The 18,443-nt window shown below is 41.9% G+C and overlaps 1 protein-coding gene across 4 annotated transcripts in view; it reads left to right on the top strand.

The window, feature by feature from the left end:
* Window positions 1–18,443, top strand: part of PTPRG (protein tyrosine phosphatase receptor type G) — a 631,793-nt gene that overhangs the window by 560,360 nt on the left and 52,990 nt on the right. For 3 of the 4 annotated variants that reach the window (XM_039880552.1, XM_039880553.1, XM_039880555.1), the window contains exon 14: window positions 8,081–8,167. The exons of the other annotated variant lie outside the window; for it this stretch is intronic. In XM_039880552.1, the coding sequence (XP_039736486.1) occupies window positions 8,081–8,167 (87 nt within the window). The remainder of the gene's footprint in view (window positions 1–8,080; window positions 8,168–18,443) is intronic. 4 annotated transcript variants of the gene reach the window in all.

The raw sequence follows: 18,443 nt of genomic DNA, 5'->3' as shown, positions 1-18,443 counted from the left end.
AAAAATCTATTTCGAAGTGCCTTTGCATAAGAAAAAAAAAGTTGATTCATGGAATTGAGAAGTTCAGGAGTCTCAGGCCCAGCTAGATTCTGCAGGTGGAACAAGGGCAGTAGGACTCAAATGAGCGTCTATTTTTCTCACTTTCAGTCTCTGGGATCTGCTCTCTCTGGTCTTTTCTCTCAGGCAGGCCCTGTCACTGTTCCCACATGGTGCCCTCAGGCCCATGTTGGATTTACATACCCCCATCTCAGTGCAAAGGGAATTTTTCTCTAATAGTTTCAGTTAATTCCAATCAGTGTTTCTTAGGACTGACTCAGGTCATTTGTCAATCCTCAGAGCCGTCTGGTGTCCAGAGGGACTGAAGGTTTTTGTCAGACCTGGGTCTTATATTTAACTCCAGAGCCCAGAGGTGAGGTCATTGCCATCACTACCTCATGCACTGAAGTCAGAAAAGGGGTAGTTTTCCAAAAGACCATCGAGGCCCAGAAAGGAGTACCAGGCAGATAGAAGCAGCCACTGTCACCTCCAAAAGAAGCTGGGATATTGGAATCAGGAGGAGAGGGATTTCCACTGAGGAAGGAAAATTCAGACCTGGTTAGCAGGGAAATACACATGTGAATAGTGGGGGGAAAAAGATGGGCATGTGAGCTCAGAGAAGCCAGCCTCAGGCTCTCAAGGCTTGTTGTTACACATGCAGATGCTGTAAACTGGAAAAATCGGAGCCACTTTCAATCCCGTCCTAACTGCAGGATTAAAGAGTGCATGCAGCAGTTCGAAGTGGTGTTGTTTAAGAAATTTTAAAGCTATTTCTACTATAGCACCGGCATTAGCCCCACTTGCAACTTTCAGCTGTTTCACGCAGTGCCTACCATTGTGCTGGGCCTGGTGACTCAGGGATGAGGTCCTTTCTCTCGGGGCACTTGCAGTCCAGTGGCAGAGGCAGATAAGTAAATATAGTAGAGGATGGAGAGCGTTTGGAAAGGAGTACATCCAAGTTGCCATGACAGCACAAAGGTGGGGCATCAGCCAGGTCTGGGAGTGGGGGTGGGATCAGAGAAAGCTCCCTGAAGAGTCTGATACCCAGACTGGGTCTTGAGGCACAAGCAGCTGTAAGCCAGTATAAAGGGTGTGGGAGGCGTGGGGCTAGAGAAAGAGAGCCTGGCCTACTGTAAGCAGGTACATATGGTTCAGTATTGCAGGAGCCAAGTTTGGGGACAGCAAGAGGCAGATCGTGAAGGCTGTGGATGCCTCCTGAGGAAGTATGTGTCTTATCCTTAGGATGATGAAAAGTTATTGAAGGATCCAAAACCGTGGGAGGGAAGATGAGAAAGGGCAATACTGTGTGGCATGATGTGGGAACACGGGCCTAGAGCCAGGCAGCCTGGATTTGGAGCCAGGCTCCACCGCTGGTTCATGACCTGTGTCACCTTAGAGCATGCACTGTTCACAGGATTGCAGTCATCCCCAAAGGGGTAAAAATGGGTTCTTGGGAGGTGAAAAAAACTTACTCCCTTTGTCTATAAAGCATAGATACACATATAGTAGTACATTCACAGATATACAATATGTTACTGGTATTAAGATTTCCCTGGGAGGTGGCAATTCAGAAAAAAAAGTCTATGACGGCCCGTTAGAAGAAGTGCCAATGAAGAGAGGTTGAGGACACCGCCTTAGACAAGACTCCTCCACCACCTTCAGTTTCTTCACCTGCAAAATAGAGTTAAACATGCCATTGGGTTTACGGGAGCCATGGAAATGCTTACTCCGTGTTTGGCATGTATGAATGTACGAGGGTAGGTGTATATTATCCCTGACTTTAGAGAATAATACAAACTTAATTCAGAGTCCTGATATGCCTACAAAGAAGTCGTTCTTCATCGAAGAAAAATCAGATTTATAGATCTATATGAATGTTGTCCCTTCAATGTAATCACATTGGATAGCTATACACAATTTCTGATCTTATGTCCACTGCTTAAAACATCGCTTGGAAATAACTTTGGAAATTTCTTTCTAGGGTTTATTCTTTTAAATGCTTTCAGTTGTGCAAAGTATATATCCTAGAAACGGCAAGTCCTCTACATGTGGCTACTCTTTCTGGATCACGAGTCTCCCGAGTTGCTGCAGCAGGGATCAAAAAATCCTGGAGGCACTGAGCTCTCAACTACATGGCCCAGGAGTAGAATCCTTCAGTCTCATTTGTTTCCCATTGGCCAGAGAGAGTCACACAGCTCTCAGGACACAAGATAAGATAGGCGAGCATGCAGGACTCCAGGGAGCACTGCTAGAAGTATCTTTAGATATTTAGACCCATTGGTGTCATTGGGTTAAGAGTGTGTTTCCAGAAAGAAACAATTTTGGAGGACAATCATTAGTCTCATTGCTTCGCATTTGGCCAAAACTGAAAAATACAGGTTAGAGAGCTTGGTTATTTTTTGTCAACTGAAAGATATACAGAGACCCATTAGGACTGTTTGAGCAGTATTTTTACAGGCAGCAACATGGAGTTGTGGGAGAAATTTATTTTAAAATACTGTTAGCTGAGGTGTTACAGGTAGGATGCTATAGTTCTCTCTTGAATGCTTGTTGCAAAGGTCTGCCGTAAGTGTAGGAACCAAAATCCACGACAGTACATAAGTTGCTATGGAGCTAGGAAGAAATACATGCAAAGTGTTTTGGGACAAGGTTCAGGGTTTAGGGGCAGCTAATGAAGATAAAATCAACAAAAACCAATAGTTACAGCTTGCCTCCTTTTGTAAATGATGCCCTGTGTGTGCCTTTTAAATATTGCAATCCATATCAGTCATGTAAGGTTCTGAGATCTAATAGTTACTACTGAAATGAGGGATTAGTAGTTGTTGAAATGTGTCATTTTGGCCTTACTACTCAAGATGGTAACAAAACACACCTTTTGAATGATGAGTCGGGGAGTGCATTCCCAGAGCTCCGGATGCCCTGCCTTACCTGCAATGAGATGTTTGTAGCACTAATGTGTTGATGTTTCTCAGGAGATTTAAAGCAGCACAGCTGTTGCCATTCAGAAAGAAGGACACTTTTTGGAAGGTTTCTTTTTGATTTGCCTAATTTGAGTTAGTTGCTGGAGGAGAGTTATGTTTGGGGTGTCCAATCAACGTGTTAGGGCATGCAGCTCATTTATTAACTTGTTTGGTAGAATGGTTTAGCTACTGTGAGTGAGACATTAGTGTCCACTTAAAATTATGGGTCTCGCGAAGACATTTTTAACTTGAGTATTTTTTTTTTCTTTCTTGTAATCTTGAGGAACATTGCTTTGAATTCACAGCTCTTCTCTCTGTGATCTGCAAAGTCTTACCCTGAAATGACTTTCTATATCTGAAGGCCTATATAGCCAAGAATCTTTTATTGAATATTCGCCATACCAGACATGTGCTAAGCAGATTACATCCCCACCTTAACGAGCATTCAAATCCTAGGAATTATTGCATCCATTTCACAGATCAGAAAACTGAGGCTTGGTAGGGCCATCAGGTAGCATGCCCAAGTCACGTTGTTAATCTTTGGTAGATCCTGGATTTGAACTTAGCCACTGTGACTGCATAGCCCACTGTCTTACCTAAGCCAGACAATGTAATGATGAGGAGAGGTACACTCGGAGGCATTTACTTTGTCCACAGCCCGTTTTTATAGCACATGTTTGTGTGTCAAAAGATCCTATGGTTTGGATTTGCCAAAATCTTGTAGAAGAAAACTTCAGACTACGTTTGAATAGATTTTTATGTTGAATAATATAACCTATTTGTTCTATCTTAGTGCCAGCTAATCGGCGCTATATTACCTTGAAGAAGTTGAGCATCTTATTGACTGTAATTCTACCTTAAAAAAGAACTTTCTAGAGGGTAGAGCAGCTTTGCTTCTCAGATTCAGATAGGGCCGAGCTAATTCCACAGACTCTGGAACAGAAAACTGGAAATTCTACAAGTGGGAATTGTAACATCTGACACAGGTTTGTTAAAGTTTGATATTAGAAAGGTTTCACGCCCTGACTGAGAAATTCATGTCCATCCTCAGCACACGGCCGAGCCATCTGTAAATCCTTTAGTAAATCAGTCAATGCCAATTTAGCTTCAGAAGCAGATAGAAAAAGGTCTCTCTTTTAATCTCATCTTTAGACTTCTCAGAAATTTTGCCACGTGTTGGTGCCTCCTCATTAAGAATGCTGCTCGTGAAAACATGTGAGTTTTGTTGACATCGCAATTTTTTTCTTTCCTGGATGTTCAGTGGGAGACAGTGTAATAAATATGAAGGGATGCAAATCGCAAACGTATGTGGGGTTTGTGTTAGCACAATGGAGGCTCCGGCAAACAAACAGATGCATGTGAAAGTCAAGTGTAGGCATGTGGTAACACGCCTCTCTTGCTCGTGGAATGACTGACCACATGTGCCTCAGTGGGACTCAGATCCCGCCTGTATTCCCACAGTATCAACAATGACACTCAGAGCTGCTGCAGGCCAGGCGCACTCTCCGCCCATCTGCTCCGGCAGCTGACACTTGCAAGTTTACTCAGTGATGACTGGGTTTGGTTTAGGCGTTTGCTCCTCTTCCACCCCAGCAAAGCTGTGAAGGAGACAGGTACAGGAGGAATTTCTCCCATGCAGGTGACTAACCAATGGCAAAGGGGAAATATTAGTAATCACAGAAACCAATAACAGTTGAATTAATACAAAGCACACATTACGTTATTTAATCCTCATAGCAGCCATGTGTGGTAGCCAAGGCGGCCAGGACTGTACCACCTTCTTCCCAACAGAGGAAGTTTCCAGATGGGAAATGACTTGCCTGGGATCACACAGCAAGGATATTTTGGAGGTACTCCAAATGTTTTGTTGTTTTGTTGACCTGAGGGCCTTCATGGCTAGCTCACTTATTTCGTCCTTTGTTCAGTCCTTCAAAGACATTTCTTAACCATCTAGTTCGTGGTAGGCACTGGAGAATCAGTGAGAAGGTGCAGTTCCCGTCTCCAGGGAGCTTGCAGGTAAACAAAGGTTAACCCAAACAGGTCAAAAACTGGGGGCCTCCAGACCTCTTATTTAGCCAACATTGTTTTCAAAAATTTGGATTTGAAAATAGGAAGATTTTACTTAAAATCCCAGCTGTCTATGTTCTTGTGGTAACTTGGGAGAGCTGGCAACATTGGTCTCACCTCTTCCTGTGGCACCTGTGGCAGGATGGAGCTCGCCGTCGATGGCCCCTTTTAGAGTGGCACCCTCTCGACAGTCTGCCAATCTCTGCCCTCCCCTTCCTGCTGTGCCGGCAGTTGAGGTCCCCTGCGTTGCAGTTGGTGGGTGGCGACAGAGAGACTGTGTGCTCTGGGAGGGACTCTGGCCACCACCAGGATAGGATGGGAAGAAGATGGAGCTGGGAAAGGCTTCATGGAGAAGAGAATGTTTAGCTGTGAATGTCACAGAATACGGAAGAGCGACACATGCTCCAGCAGAGGAACCGTGTCAGAGCTGACCACGATGCACTCGGTCATGGCCAGAGAGAAAATGCCCTCAAACTGCCCTTCCTCTGTGCAAAATAAAGTCCACTTTTGTGAGTAGGATCAGATTCTTTCCCAGGGGATTCTTCATTGCAAAGGCACTGGTCAGTCCCAGCTGCTCGTGTACAGCTCGTGTGAGGAAGCGGGTAAGAATCAAACGTGAGGTTTATATACGACTTTTCTCAAGTCCAGAAAAATCCAGGCTTTTCGAGTGATATTTTTTGGTGGCTTTGTATGATCACCATTATATTTTCTGCAAACATCATTCATGGGACCATAGATATTCCGGGCATCATTGTTTCTTTTAAAACTGGCAAGTGCTGTGTCACTTCTCTTTCTGGAATCTGTATCTGTGGCCGTATTTCAATAATTTTTAAAAAATCATTAGGAGTAATTTCTACAATTCAGCACTTCAAAGTCTGACAATGTGTCAAGCCAGTGGGGAGAGCTAAGGTTCATTTTGTGATGCCAAAATATGGCTTGTCTCGGAGGGTTTGAGTTCAGAATGGTACTGGTGTTAAGCTGTCCTGCTCTGAGATGCTAAAAGACATGGGGGTGGGGAGCCTTTGATTTCCCCAGCTGTTCCCGGAGGTGGGTACCTTTGTTTCCTTTCTCTCTGCAGCCGTGTGCAGGGAGATCTCAGTCATGTGCCAGCTAATGCTGCCCATCTCAGGCAACTTTTTGCTCAATAACTATTTCCCAAATGGCTACTCTGGGGCCTTTCAGAATTCAAGAGAACTGTCAGTTGTTATAGTAACCGGCCCCCTGCTGTCGAGTTGGCCCTGAGATACCAGTTGAAGCTATTGGAACAGGCTAACATGTAGTCATTAGACAAAAGCAGGGAGAGATTCACTACTAAAGGTTGCCATTTAAACATACTCCGGTTCTGGTAAGGAAGAAGTGGATGGATACATTTTTAAATGAAGCTCACTTTTCAGGAAAGGGAACAAACCCCTTACATGTTCAGTCAGTTCTACATGCATAACCAACACCTTTCTTAGAATTAAATGCCCTCTCTCCCAGGATTGATGGTGTCTCTTCTGTCCATTCACTCAGGTAACCCCTCAACTGTTTGAGATATTAGTTGTTGGTTGTATGGCATTTGCTTCTCAGTGAAGTGTTGTCAGTTTACTGGTGGTAGTTTTAAGCGCCTGTGATTGTGAGGAAAAACTGCGGAGATAGCCGGCTCCGCTCCAAAATTCCCGCAAGAGTGAATTTGGCAGAATTCAGAGTAGGGCTAAGGGTTGAGATGAAGTCTAAATATTTTAGGAAGCTGCAAATTTCAAGTTTCTATGAAAATTTGCAAAAACACTCCAACACACTCAGGATTTCTTCAGATTAATGTTTGTCGCCGCACTGAGTATGTCCCTGGTGTTTTGAGGACAGTTGTAGTTCCAGAATGTGCTCAATAGAGGGAGACAGGGAGTCCCGAATTACAGCACACTCCCCGTCCACCACCCCACCCCCGTTTTAATGACATTCTCAAGTTTTGATTTTTCCTTCTTTTGGTTCCTGTGCCAGGCACTTTTACCCAATATGGAGCCTAATAATTATCAAAAAAAAAAAAAAAATGAAAGCTTGTATTAAGGGAGAAGAAAAACCTAATACTTGGAATTAGAGCGCGTTCATTCCTAAAAGTAAAAAGCCACCAAGTCAATGAGAAGTTAACAAGTGTTCTTTGGAATTACATACTTGAATTCAGAGTTCTGCGTGAGATTCAACAGAGCTTCCAGAAGAGAACCTCCATATATTCCAGTTTGTCCTTGCTGTTCTATTAACAGAGTTTGGAAATAATAGGAATCGTGTCAGTGTGAAATCCTCGAGCCCAGGTGGTTAGGGGATTATGAAATTAAATAAACACTTTCCAGTGTTCTTGTATGACAAAAGTGCATCTTTCAAATGCTAGAGCCAAGTTGCAGCTGCTATGGTTATTTAAGTTTTCAAGGGAAACTAAATATCTGACAGTGTATAGTAATAACTTGACAGCTGCTCACCCCACCTTCTTGGAGGTGCCTCTCTCATGTCTTTTACAGTTTGCATTGTGATTCAGGAAAGTGTCCAGCAAGCAGAGGAATACATGGGAAAAATACAGCAAATTCTGAGAAATTTGTGGTGGAAGAGAGATTTAAATGGTGCCTACTAGATACCTGCTAATGTCCATTCATTCTGATGGCATTTTAAGCCCTCCTGTTTGTCAGGACAGCATGTCAGAGGTGGAAAGATCAGTATATGAATGAGAAAAGCCACTACTGGGTTTGTGATAATCTAATATTCTGTTAACACTAGCACGATACAGGTTTCTAATATGTAAAGACAGTTTTTTAAGAGTAAAGTTCCCATTTCATATTTCTTACCTCAGCATTAAAAAAAAAAAAAAAAAACCTTAACAAAACCAGCCACTTTTGTGTGTGAGCTTTCTTTTGAAAATGTCCCAAAGGAGTCCCAATGACGGGGATGGGATGCCTGTGTTAGATGGGAGGGAGGGCATTTGTGTAGAGCTCTTGGGGGCCAATTGAAAGTACTGTCTTCTACACCTGTTCTCTTTTTTTTTGTCCATTTAGAGGGTGTAACAAAATAAAGTCGAAGGGCTTTCCCAGACGTTTCCATGAAGTGCCTTCTTCTGGGGAGAGAGGAGAGAAGGGGAGCAGGTGAGGGGCGGTCAAGCTTAAGGGGGGTGTCTCTTCGGCCGGGACTGGCTTGCGGATTTTTTGTTTTGTTGCTATGGGGATTAAAGTCCTAGACAGCACATGCTGAAACTCACCTGTTTCTACCCCACCCAGTTCCCAAAAGTAAGACTCGCAAATACCAGTGCAGCTTGCCGGTAGCTGGTACCGATTAAAGTATGTCTTGCGTGTGCTTGCTTTGCTTTATTTTGCAGTTTTGGGGGTGTTTTTTTTTTTCCTAGGATAGTACATACTGGGAGTGTTCTATGTTTGCATCCATTTTCTTTCCCAGATGTTTGCATGTTTGAGAGTTTAAAAATATATGTTTTTTATGCATGCATTTAGCTGTGCAAATGAAAAATATCACTTAGAAACCTAAATTCATAGATGAGCTGGGGAAGAAGAGTAGGAAGGGAAGAGAGAAGTGAGCAAAGGGGGATGTATCATCTATTTTTCATAAGAAGGTTGAAATTAAAAAAAAAAAGCACATGAGTTCTAAATAGCTTGATAAAAACTGTTTTCCTGGAAAGATTTCTAATAAATCTTTAGAAATCATGATTATGCAATCTTAATCACCATACACGAGCCTCTTGATAATATTTCTGTAAGGTTTATCTAGGCAAACTCTACTCAATATCATAATATTTTAATATTAAATTGCCAATTAGGATAATTCACTAAACAATATTGTGAGTAGTCTCTTATTTCAATGAACCAATTTATAGAATTTATATTAGAATTTTTGCGTGGAATGATTTGTCTCCATTGGTGTAGGTAAATCAGATTATTGAGATGAAATTTTCAATATTCATCCAATATAATCAGGTATATCTAGGAGGTCTGAGAAGGTGTAGTACAAGAATTATGGAAGATTAATGAGAAACTCTATGATCTATCTTTTAAGCTGTATGGAGCAATATTGGCCTTGTAGGGAAAGGCAATAACTGCTGACGCTGGTAATACAATTATTCTTTCTGTGATCTCTTTTTACTTATTGAAGTCTTCAATTCCTAATCCACTTTCAAAGCTCCAAGGTTAAAACTCCCTTGAAATAGAAACTCCTCTGTATAGCTTTAGATTCAAAGATCTAATCTTAAGAGAGAGAGAACCTTGGACATGACGTCAGTGCCTAAATTTCATGCCTAGTCCGTTATAAATATAGTATGGGTTTTTTACTGTAACTCTAAAAAGCCAGCATCACCTCATGGACAGCACAAAAATAAATGCACGTACAATTTCTAAGCCCTCTCCAGAAATGATGCCTAAGCTATGGACTGTATTAACTCTAATTCATGTGTTTGGCTCCAAATGTGGGAGTGGCTCCTTATAGGTGTATTTTAGAGCCTAAGAGTCCGTATTTTGTTACACGGTGCTGAGTCTCCCCCAGTATCTCCTCTACTTCTGAGTGCCAGAAGCTTGAGGGAAGCACAGTTTCATGTAGGTCTGGAAGTTGAAAACCATCTTGGGGTAGAAGCTACCTGATTGTGAACCATGTATTTTAGTTTACTTTTAAAATAACATAGTAGCTAAGCAAGACAGACTTTAGCTCAGAGAGATGTGGGTTTTAGCTGCAGTTCTAATGTTTCTTGGTTCTGTGACCTTGAGCAACTTACCAAAACCTTCTGAGCCTCAATTTCCTCATCTAAAAAATAGAGCTGGTCATAGTTCCTTTTCATGAGGTTGTTATGAAGATTAAATGAGTTAGTATATGTAAAACACTTTGTGTGCGAAACATTAATATTACCCCATTAAGAAGATGAGGAAACTGAGACTTGAGAAGTTCTTTGGCTAGGCTACCCTGTGTAGGTGGCTGAGCTGGGACTACCACCCTGGTGTCTGAGTCCTGAGTGATGCCCCTTCTCACTGCTCCATGTGCTGTGCAAACTACTCCACGGCAAAGAGATGGACCAGATCTAGATCCTGTCCTCAAGGGGCTCTTGTCTCTGCTCGTCTTTATGCCGCCATGCTCCGTTCCTTCAGAGCCTGAGGGTTCTGTGCCCACTTTCCCCTCCCCTCCCCTCTATTCCAGGAACTTTTGCAGCAGCCTCCTGACCCAGTTCCTTCCTCTAGTGCTCGATAAAAAGCCTTCAGGAGAACAGGCGGTCCCTCCCTCCTCTCCCAGGTGGCTTCGAGAGGCTGGAGCCCATGGGGGAAGCACTTGCATCAACCTCTCCTCTCCCACCATTGCCCCTTCTTTCCATTCTCCTTTCCTCTGTGGCCTGCATCTCCATCCAAAATGTGGCAGAGAATCTGGAGAAAAGCCCCAAAAGCCACCTAAATAGCAACCCTCCAAACATTTAAAATTACTGTTGAAAAGCCCATGCACATTCACTTAAAGGCAGGCAGTATCCATTTGCCTCTTTTGTCTAACCTCACTTGCCTTAAACAGTCTTCTCCCACTGCAGGAGGAAGGGCCTGTGCAGTCTAAGGATGGGCAGAATCGCTAAAAGCAGGACAATAGCTGCAAGAAGTGATAGCTGATTATCACCCCCAGAAGGGAGAAGGAAAAAGAAAAACAATAACAATTAGACCTATCAAAAAAGTTGTTGATTTAAGTTTTGAATAGGTAATACTTGACACGCACGGGTCAAAAATCGAAAAGCTTTAAATTATATACCCCTAGATCTCTATCCCGTCACCCACCTGCCCTGCACCCTACCTCCTTGCAAATAAGTAACCACCACTAGGAATTTGTTGTCTGTTCTTCCAGACATTGTTATGTGTGTGTGTATATATGCAAATATGAGTCTGCGTCTCCTTATTTCCCTTTACACAGTACAGTACTGCATATACTATCATAAACCTTGCTTTTTTCACTTGATGTGATTTTTCTTTATGCATGTGTAGTTTACTCATTCTTTTTTTACAGGAGCATAGTATTCCTCTGTATAGATGTGTTATGATTTACTTAACCAGTCCCCTATGGCTGTCATTTTGGTTGTTCCCAGCCTTTTATTATTACAAACAGTGCTGTGATAAATAATTTTATGTGTCATTTTTAAGAAGATAAGTCTGTCTGTAGGATAAATTCAAGAAATTGGTGCTATCACAGGCTACATGCATTTTAATTTCGGTGGATGGTGCCACATTGCGTTCCCCAGTGAGACACCAAAGTGGGCTTCTGTCTGCGGTGTAGAAGCCTGTATAATTCCCTACAGCTGCCCCAGCACAGTGTATTGTCAAACTTCGGTGTTTTTGCTAACCTCATAAGTGGGGAAAAAAATGGTATCTTAGTATAGTTTTAATGTGTTTACTCTTATTATAAATAAGGTGGAGCGTCTCTCATATGTTGGTGTCGTTTGTATTTTGTTTGCTGTAAACCGTTTATATCTTTTGCCTATTCTCCTGTGTTGTTGGTCTTTTTCTAATCGAGGGAGATATCTCCTTGTAAGCAACTTGGATCACAAAAACTTTTTTCTAATCTAGTCTTTTAACTATGTTTATGCTGCTGCTTTTATAGATTTTTCTATAAATTTCTGATTTCTGGATTTTGAGTCATCTTTAGAAAGTCTTTCTTCTGAGGTTACTTTTTCTTCTAGATATTTTTATGGTTTCAAATTTTAATATTAAATTCTTATATCATTTGGAGTTTTACCTGGTTGATAGAGTATTATCTGAATCTATTCTTTTTTTTTTTTCTCAGATGGTCACAAGTATTTTAAAAGTACTACAATCTGGGGGCTGTTTAGTGAAGAAGCACGTCGTGCCTTGCTAGATGCTTCAAATCACACTCAACGCAAAAATCTGACTGACTTAGTATGTTAATGAAATAGCTGCCAAGAGGTTTTTACCAGACCATTTTAGATTACACGTACTCAGTCATACGTGCAGTAAATAAGTGTGAATTTCCATTTCCTACCTTTTGCCCAAAAGGAATGGGACCATAATGTCCCCATTAACCTCCCCAGTCAGTAGGGGATTGTGTCAGTCCCCTCAAACAGTGGCAAGATGAGCTGGAAAGGCCCTTAAGCCTTGGTCCAGAAATTCAGAACATTCCAGGCCAGCGTGCTAAGTGTGAGACAGCCACCTCACAGCCCCAACTTCGAGCCTTCTTTTCTGAGTAACAGCTGGGAGCACTGGGAGGTGCTGTGCAGAGCTCGCTTCTTAAAGCCATCACATAAAAATTGCCCTGTTCGGGTTCTTGGTCTTGTCAAAACGTAATTCATAAAATGACCTTTGCTTTCTTATCTCTAGAAAGTATTACCAGTACTTCAGTCATTCCTCGGTGCCTGAAAGGATTTCTTAATGCTTAGCAAGAAAGTACATTGCCTTGAGACCACTTTAATGTATATAATGTGTTCATTTTCTCTCGCTTTCCTAAGAAGTGAATTGCCGGTAATTTGTATCCTCCAGTAAAATTCTCACTGCAGAAATCAGATTTTTTTTTTTTTCACTTCCAGCTGTAACAAGAGTTGAATGAGACATCTCTCCGACCCATGTGAGATCCAAAATATTTTGAAATGTTTTCTCCACATTTAATATCTGTATCTTCTATCACACCCCATCCATCTCCAATATGATTTTGTTCGCTTTCTCTTTCCTTCTTTCCTTCATCTCTTCACATCTGACAGTCCCCAATTATCCAAGGTGTGACAACCATATGTCCTAGGATTTCCAGGACAGCTCTCATGCGAAATATGCCATTTGATTATCCCCAGAAGTACATTCATATTGTCAGATCACATGTCCTTTTTATGGTTTAGGCAGTATGCAAATGAGAAGCACAATTCTGAATTTTTCCTTCTAGACGATCCCTTCCTGAAAAGATACTGCGAGTGCAAACTGAGTTTTAGAAACAAAATCATTTAACCTATAGTAAAGGAAAGTTAACAGCAAGTGAGCAGTTGCACATGAAAAATCTCAATTCAGAACTTGCATCGGGCTCTTTTCCGGGAGGGACCCTCAAGTTATTTCGGGCAGACACTCCTCTTTGAGGAAAAGCCCAGCAACACCCACAGCCTTTTCCTTCTATTGTTGTCTTTGTCACTTCAATTTCTCGAAACGTTTTGCCCTAATAAATCAATCCACGTCTTTTTAACACAGCTCTCACTCAGCTTCTTTGAAGGTATGCGAACGTTTCCAACTGCTATTTGTAAGTGGCTCTTATTCATACATGATTTACTACAACAGATCCATTTACAAAAGTAAATATTAATGTGTTTTCTGTACTCAACAGCATAAGAATAAATGGCATTATTAGCGGCTGTGCCACTGTAAATTTAAATGAGGGCAGTATATAAATCAGTTACGATTGCTTAATTAATATTCAACAGCAGCTCAGCCAACTGCCCCTTTCTAGTCTGCAATTAGCATTTTGAGCTGCACGCTGCTGACAAACTCCTTGTCAGCCTGATGTGATTATAAAACCATTGAGCTTAAGTCGAAGACAGTGACTTGGTTTCTAATCCCTATATATCAACATTTGGTTATTTTGGAATCGTAGGTTTTCATAGGGGACTCGAGATTGTGATCCTGCCCTCACCCATGCCCCAGCAGTCACAGTGACATTGAGGGTAGTGTTGGTATTGTATGCCAAGGCCCCTGGATAAAGACAGTGCGACATCTCAAGCTTATCAAAAGGAATGTACGTTTTTGACCCACATGGCCGTTGACCTCAGAAACGTGCGCCCCCACCTCCTGTAACGCCTGGATGCTGCATTTTGAGGGGTCTTTTTAATGTATAGTAGTGCTGAGTGGAATTCCAGACATTTACAGTATTCAGTCTTTCCGGGCTCAAGATCAGTGCTTTGCTTTTGAAAATTATCGATCACCTAAATTATTCCCAGATTCTTGTCAGGGGAGCAGAAAGAGGTAGAAGGAAGAAAATTATTAGGACATATCAGAGGTTATCTAAACAGTTACCTGGAAAAACTGGAGCAAGGTAAAGGAAAATTTTCTGCAGAAGTTTGGTCATTCTGGGAGTTCTCCCTTAAGGGTGTGTCAGATTCTTGGAAGGAAGAGATGGAGGAGGTTTGTAGTTTGCTGCATTTTGTTTCAATAGTAAGCCTCTACAGCTTGAATATTTACTGATACTTATAAAGCACTGTCAGAGCAGCTGCAGAGAGTGTGTGTGTGTGTGTGTGTGTGTGTTTCAATAGGGAGCTCAGGGAATTGATGGCTTTACTGATGATATTGGTCGATATTTACTGCATCCTGACTAGAAGATGTACTCTGACATGTGCTGTGCATTCTCAAGTGTAGGATTTTTGATTTTTAAAAAAGTCTCTCTCTTCAAAATATTTCCCTTATCTGAAAGAAAGAAAAGTTAATTTTAGAAGATTCAGTCCAAGATCAAATATTCATGACTATAAACATATAGTTTCCATGGGCTTTTTAGCAGACTAATCCATACACACACTCTCCTACCACAAGGCCTTCAGGTACTTTGTGGGTGTGGGCCGTGGATCATGGGGTGTAGACTTGAGACGAAGGAGCCGCTAGCCACAATTCACATTGATTTGACTATTAGAGAGGATACCACACATGACCCTCCTGACTTCGTCAGGCCTTTCTTAAACATCTTAAAATTTGGAGCCCATAATGGTTTTCTTAAAAGGAATGAATGAATGGAGAGTGACATAGAAAGCATATTTCAATTTTGCTACTTAGAACTTTCTGCGAGATGCACATAGATTTAATATGTTGGCCATCTTTGGTAAAGCACCAGAGCATTTGGCTTGCATTTAGAAGCTGTGATGTACAAAAAATGCATACCTTTAAACAACTGCCTCTCGTTTAGTATGGCGAGATGCTTATCGCTTACTCTCTGAGAGGCCTGTGAGAAGTGCTACCAGTTCAGGGACCAACAGATTCACATCTTTCATTTCATTCTGGCTCATATCCCCATTGAGATTGAATTGCGGGAAAATTCTCCTGTGCAAACTGGATGTCTCTTTCTTTTTCCTCTCTGGGAGTGTTCAGTGAATGATGTAGCTCTGACTTGGTACTTTCTTCATGGGATGGATTTTAGAAAGCCATCTAATTCATTGGTTTTCAAATTTGTTGATGTGTCAGGATACTGGAATTCAGAACATCAGAACATCATAAACTACTTAATATTGAAGTAAATATTGACAAATTCAGTTCCCTCATAGAAACTAAAATATAGTTTGCTGGCAAGTAGAGCATTTCAAAAAGGCAGTATAAAAGGTAGCTTCAAGAGGAAAAACTTCCATTTGGAAATCTAAGTTTTTTTTCTGTGATCTGAGAAAAGACTTTTATTCAATATGGGTGGCAGAACACTTTGCTCCATTTGAGAGAATTCCATCCTATTTCTGAGGTGGAAATAGATTCTAGCTGAGGTTCTAACAGGAAAGGAGCAGAAGACTGTTTAAAGTATATGCAATACAGTTTTTTCTTTCTGTTTTTGACGTGATTATGGTAACATCCTTGAATTCTTAGCCACTGATTTCTATCCCATATGGGCCCTATAAATTCTAGAGTCTTACTTTTATGAGCACCTTTATGGTACCTGCCGTTGAAGATTGTTTTATTTCTTTAGCGGCTTTCCTAGTGACATTACTGTAGACTCTCAGGAACCATTTTCCTTTTGTCACAGATCTCCTTTACCAGGGACAGTGCACACCAGAATCCTCAGAGAAGATTTTCTAGAACACTGTGCCTCATCTTGGACCTGTTCAGATAGAATCACCAGGAGTGGGGCTCATACAGCATGGGTCTTTTAAAAGTCCCCAAACCAAAGAGAGATGCACTGCTAGTTGATAATCACTACTTGACCTAAATTAGTGGGGTGCAGTACACGCGTGATGTATGTGTGTGTGTGTGTGTGTGTGTGTGTGTGTGTGTGTATTGTGTGGGGTGGGTGAGAGAGAGGGAGGGAGAGGGAGAAAGAGAGAAAACATAAGCACCATGGGGGCAGGGACCTCATGGTGCTTATGTCTGTCTTATTTATCAGTCTGCTCCTAGCCCCTCATCAATGATCAAGGAACGGTCAATAAATGAGGAAGTGTGGAAGAATATATCCCAAAATGTTAATATCGATGATCACTTTGAGAAAGGTTTGGGTTAATTTTAATGGATTTTTTTTTTTTTGTATTTCTTAATGTTTCTGTAGAGATCATGTATTATTACATAGGTAGCTATTTCTGAATTACTTGAATTCTTAGGCTCAAGGAACGGTTTGAAGGCTTCTGGGCAATTGCAGAGAATGTGTTATCTGCACACTCCGTGCTGTGTGGTGGGTGCTGAATACATGTTTTCTGAGTCCATTGAAACCTTTGTTCTTAGGGAAGATATTTCCTCTAAGTTCCGTAGTTAGTTGCCCGCCCCAGTCTTCATGTGGGAGGAAGCGTGTGTGACGGGCATCACGGTGCAGGTGTGGAGTGCTGTCTCCCGGGTTTCTGACCTTCCGCCCCAGTGGTGTGCTCTTCTCTGGCAATCAGAGTTATTTTGCTCCAGGGAAAATCCATTATAAACAGCAGCACATGGGGCACTGGAGTGCGATTTGCTTCGATACACACTGCTTTTTTCCAAGAGAATGTGGAGTCTTTAGCTCTCCGCATGTAACAGAAACTGGGTGAACTGTCTGCCAGTCTTCTTCCAGAAAAAGAATATACAATATAGTTTATCCTTTTCAAGTCACTTGACATTAACAGTACCTTGGCCAATGATAATAATTTTTACTAACAGCTTTATATTTTAGAAATTTAATAGCCATAGTTATTTTGGTCTTAAAATAGAAGACTTGGGGTTTTTTCGTGGATTTTTTTTCCTTTAAAGTCTGACCTAGTCAGTTGGACACTGTTTCTTTCAATGTCAAATACTTGAGTAGTCCAATCTATCAACAAAAGCAGGTTTTTCTTAGCTATGGCATGGATGGTTAAAGGTTCTGGTTCATTTGTGAAGTCTATAACCTATGTTTTAACTCAAATGTTACATTCTGGAAATCTATGCAAATTTGGGGGGTGAGCAGGAGAAAAGGACGAAGGGAGGAATTCAAGAATAGAAAACTTGATCAGTTTAGAAACAGGCATCAAATATCAACATCATGGTTTTTTTTAAATGTGGATTTCCATCGTTTCACATTCAGTAGAAGATTTGGCTACCCACCAGAACCCCTAAAGTATTGTGTGCATTTCATATCCTTGTAGCTTAAGTCAGCCTGACTGACGTTCTTTCCAAATTTAGATAAAGGCAGCTAAACAAGTGATAAAAACTTGTATTATTATTTATATTACAGTTCCAGGCAATTCATAGGGGAAAACAAATAATTGTTCAGCGCTCTGCATGGGCAGTCCCGTGAGATGTGTGCCAAGAGCAGGAGTGATTTATGTTCAGAACCCCTCATGGTACGGAGCAGCAATCCAGATTGCTTCTAGAGCAGTGCCCAAATGTACAATTGGTTAGAGCGTCCTTCCATCTGAAAACAGGAACTGCTTAAAGAAAAACTCTTCCCACTGTGACGTGATCATTTCTGATTATGTGTGGTTATAATACTCCGTATAGAGCTAAGGTAGAATAATCTGCATGACTTGGAGGCCTCCCACTTCTACTGAGATATCCTTTGCTTTTTAGAGTTGTTTGATTTTTCCAGCCCCTCAGCCCCTGTCTTTGGCTTTATGGAAACCTGGGACTCCCAACAGATCCATCCCAAGATACTTTCAATTAGATGAGCAAGACAACTCTGAAGAAAAGTTAACTTAACTCCAGTGGTTGGAATATAGAAAAAGCGAAACTGTGGTGGTGTATAGATGGGACTCAGTGTGAGACGCCAGAGTGGGATGGATCCCAGGAACGCAGAGCACCAGAAGGATGCCGCCTGCTTGGCTAAAAGACCCAGCAGTAGGGCCAGCTATTGTGAAGCCCCTCCGCCAGATGAACAGGGACCCTTCTCTGGTCACAATAGCCATTCACGCTGAGCAGCCTCATTAAATATTCAGCCTGTGCTTCCGGCAGCTCATTAGGGCTGCAATGAGCAGTGACGTGGATGCTGGAAAGCCCAGGGCTGGCCAGCATCAGTAGGCAGAGGCCGAGTGAGCTGCTGATGGTTTCTGTTCACTGCCTGTCCTATGATGACCAGTGTCTGCTCCCTGCTTTGCCTGAAGTACAGGTAAAAACAAAACAGAACCAAACCAAGCAGGTGACACTTGAGAGCTTTAGGTCCTTATCTCCGATTTTCTGGCAGGGGCCTCTGATTTTGAGTGCTTGCCCCTTGGAAGCCCTCTGACCCCCTTAAAGAGCTGTCTGCGGCTTTGGGGGCCTTTGCAAAACACTAACAATGCGGTGCTATTGTGTCCTTGGG

Source organism: Pteropus medius, unplaced genomic scaffold (assembly GCF_902729225.1).
Source record: "Pteropus medius unplaced genomic scaffold, Ma_sr-lr_union100, whole genome shotgun sequence".
Taxonomy (NCBI): Eukaryota; Metazoa; Chordata; class Mammalia; order Chiroptera; family Pteropodidae; genus Pteropus; species Pteropus medius.
The sequence above is the reverse complement of the archived record's forward strand: the minus strand, read 5'-3'. Positions and strand labels throughout refer to the sequence as shown.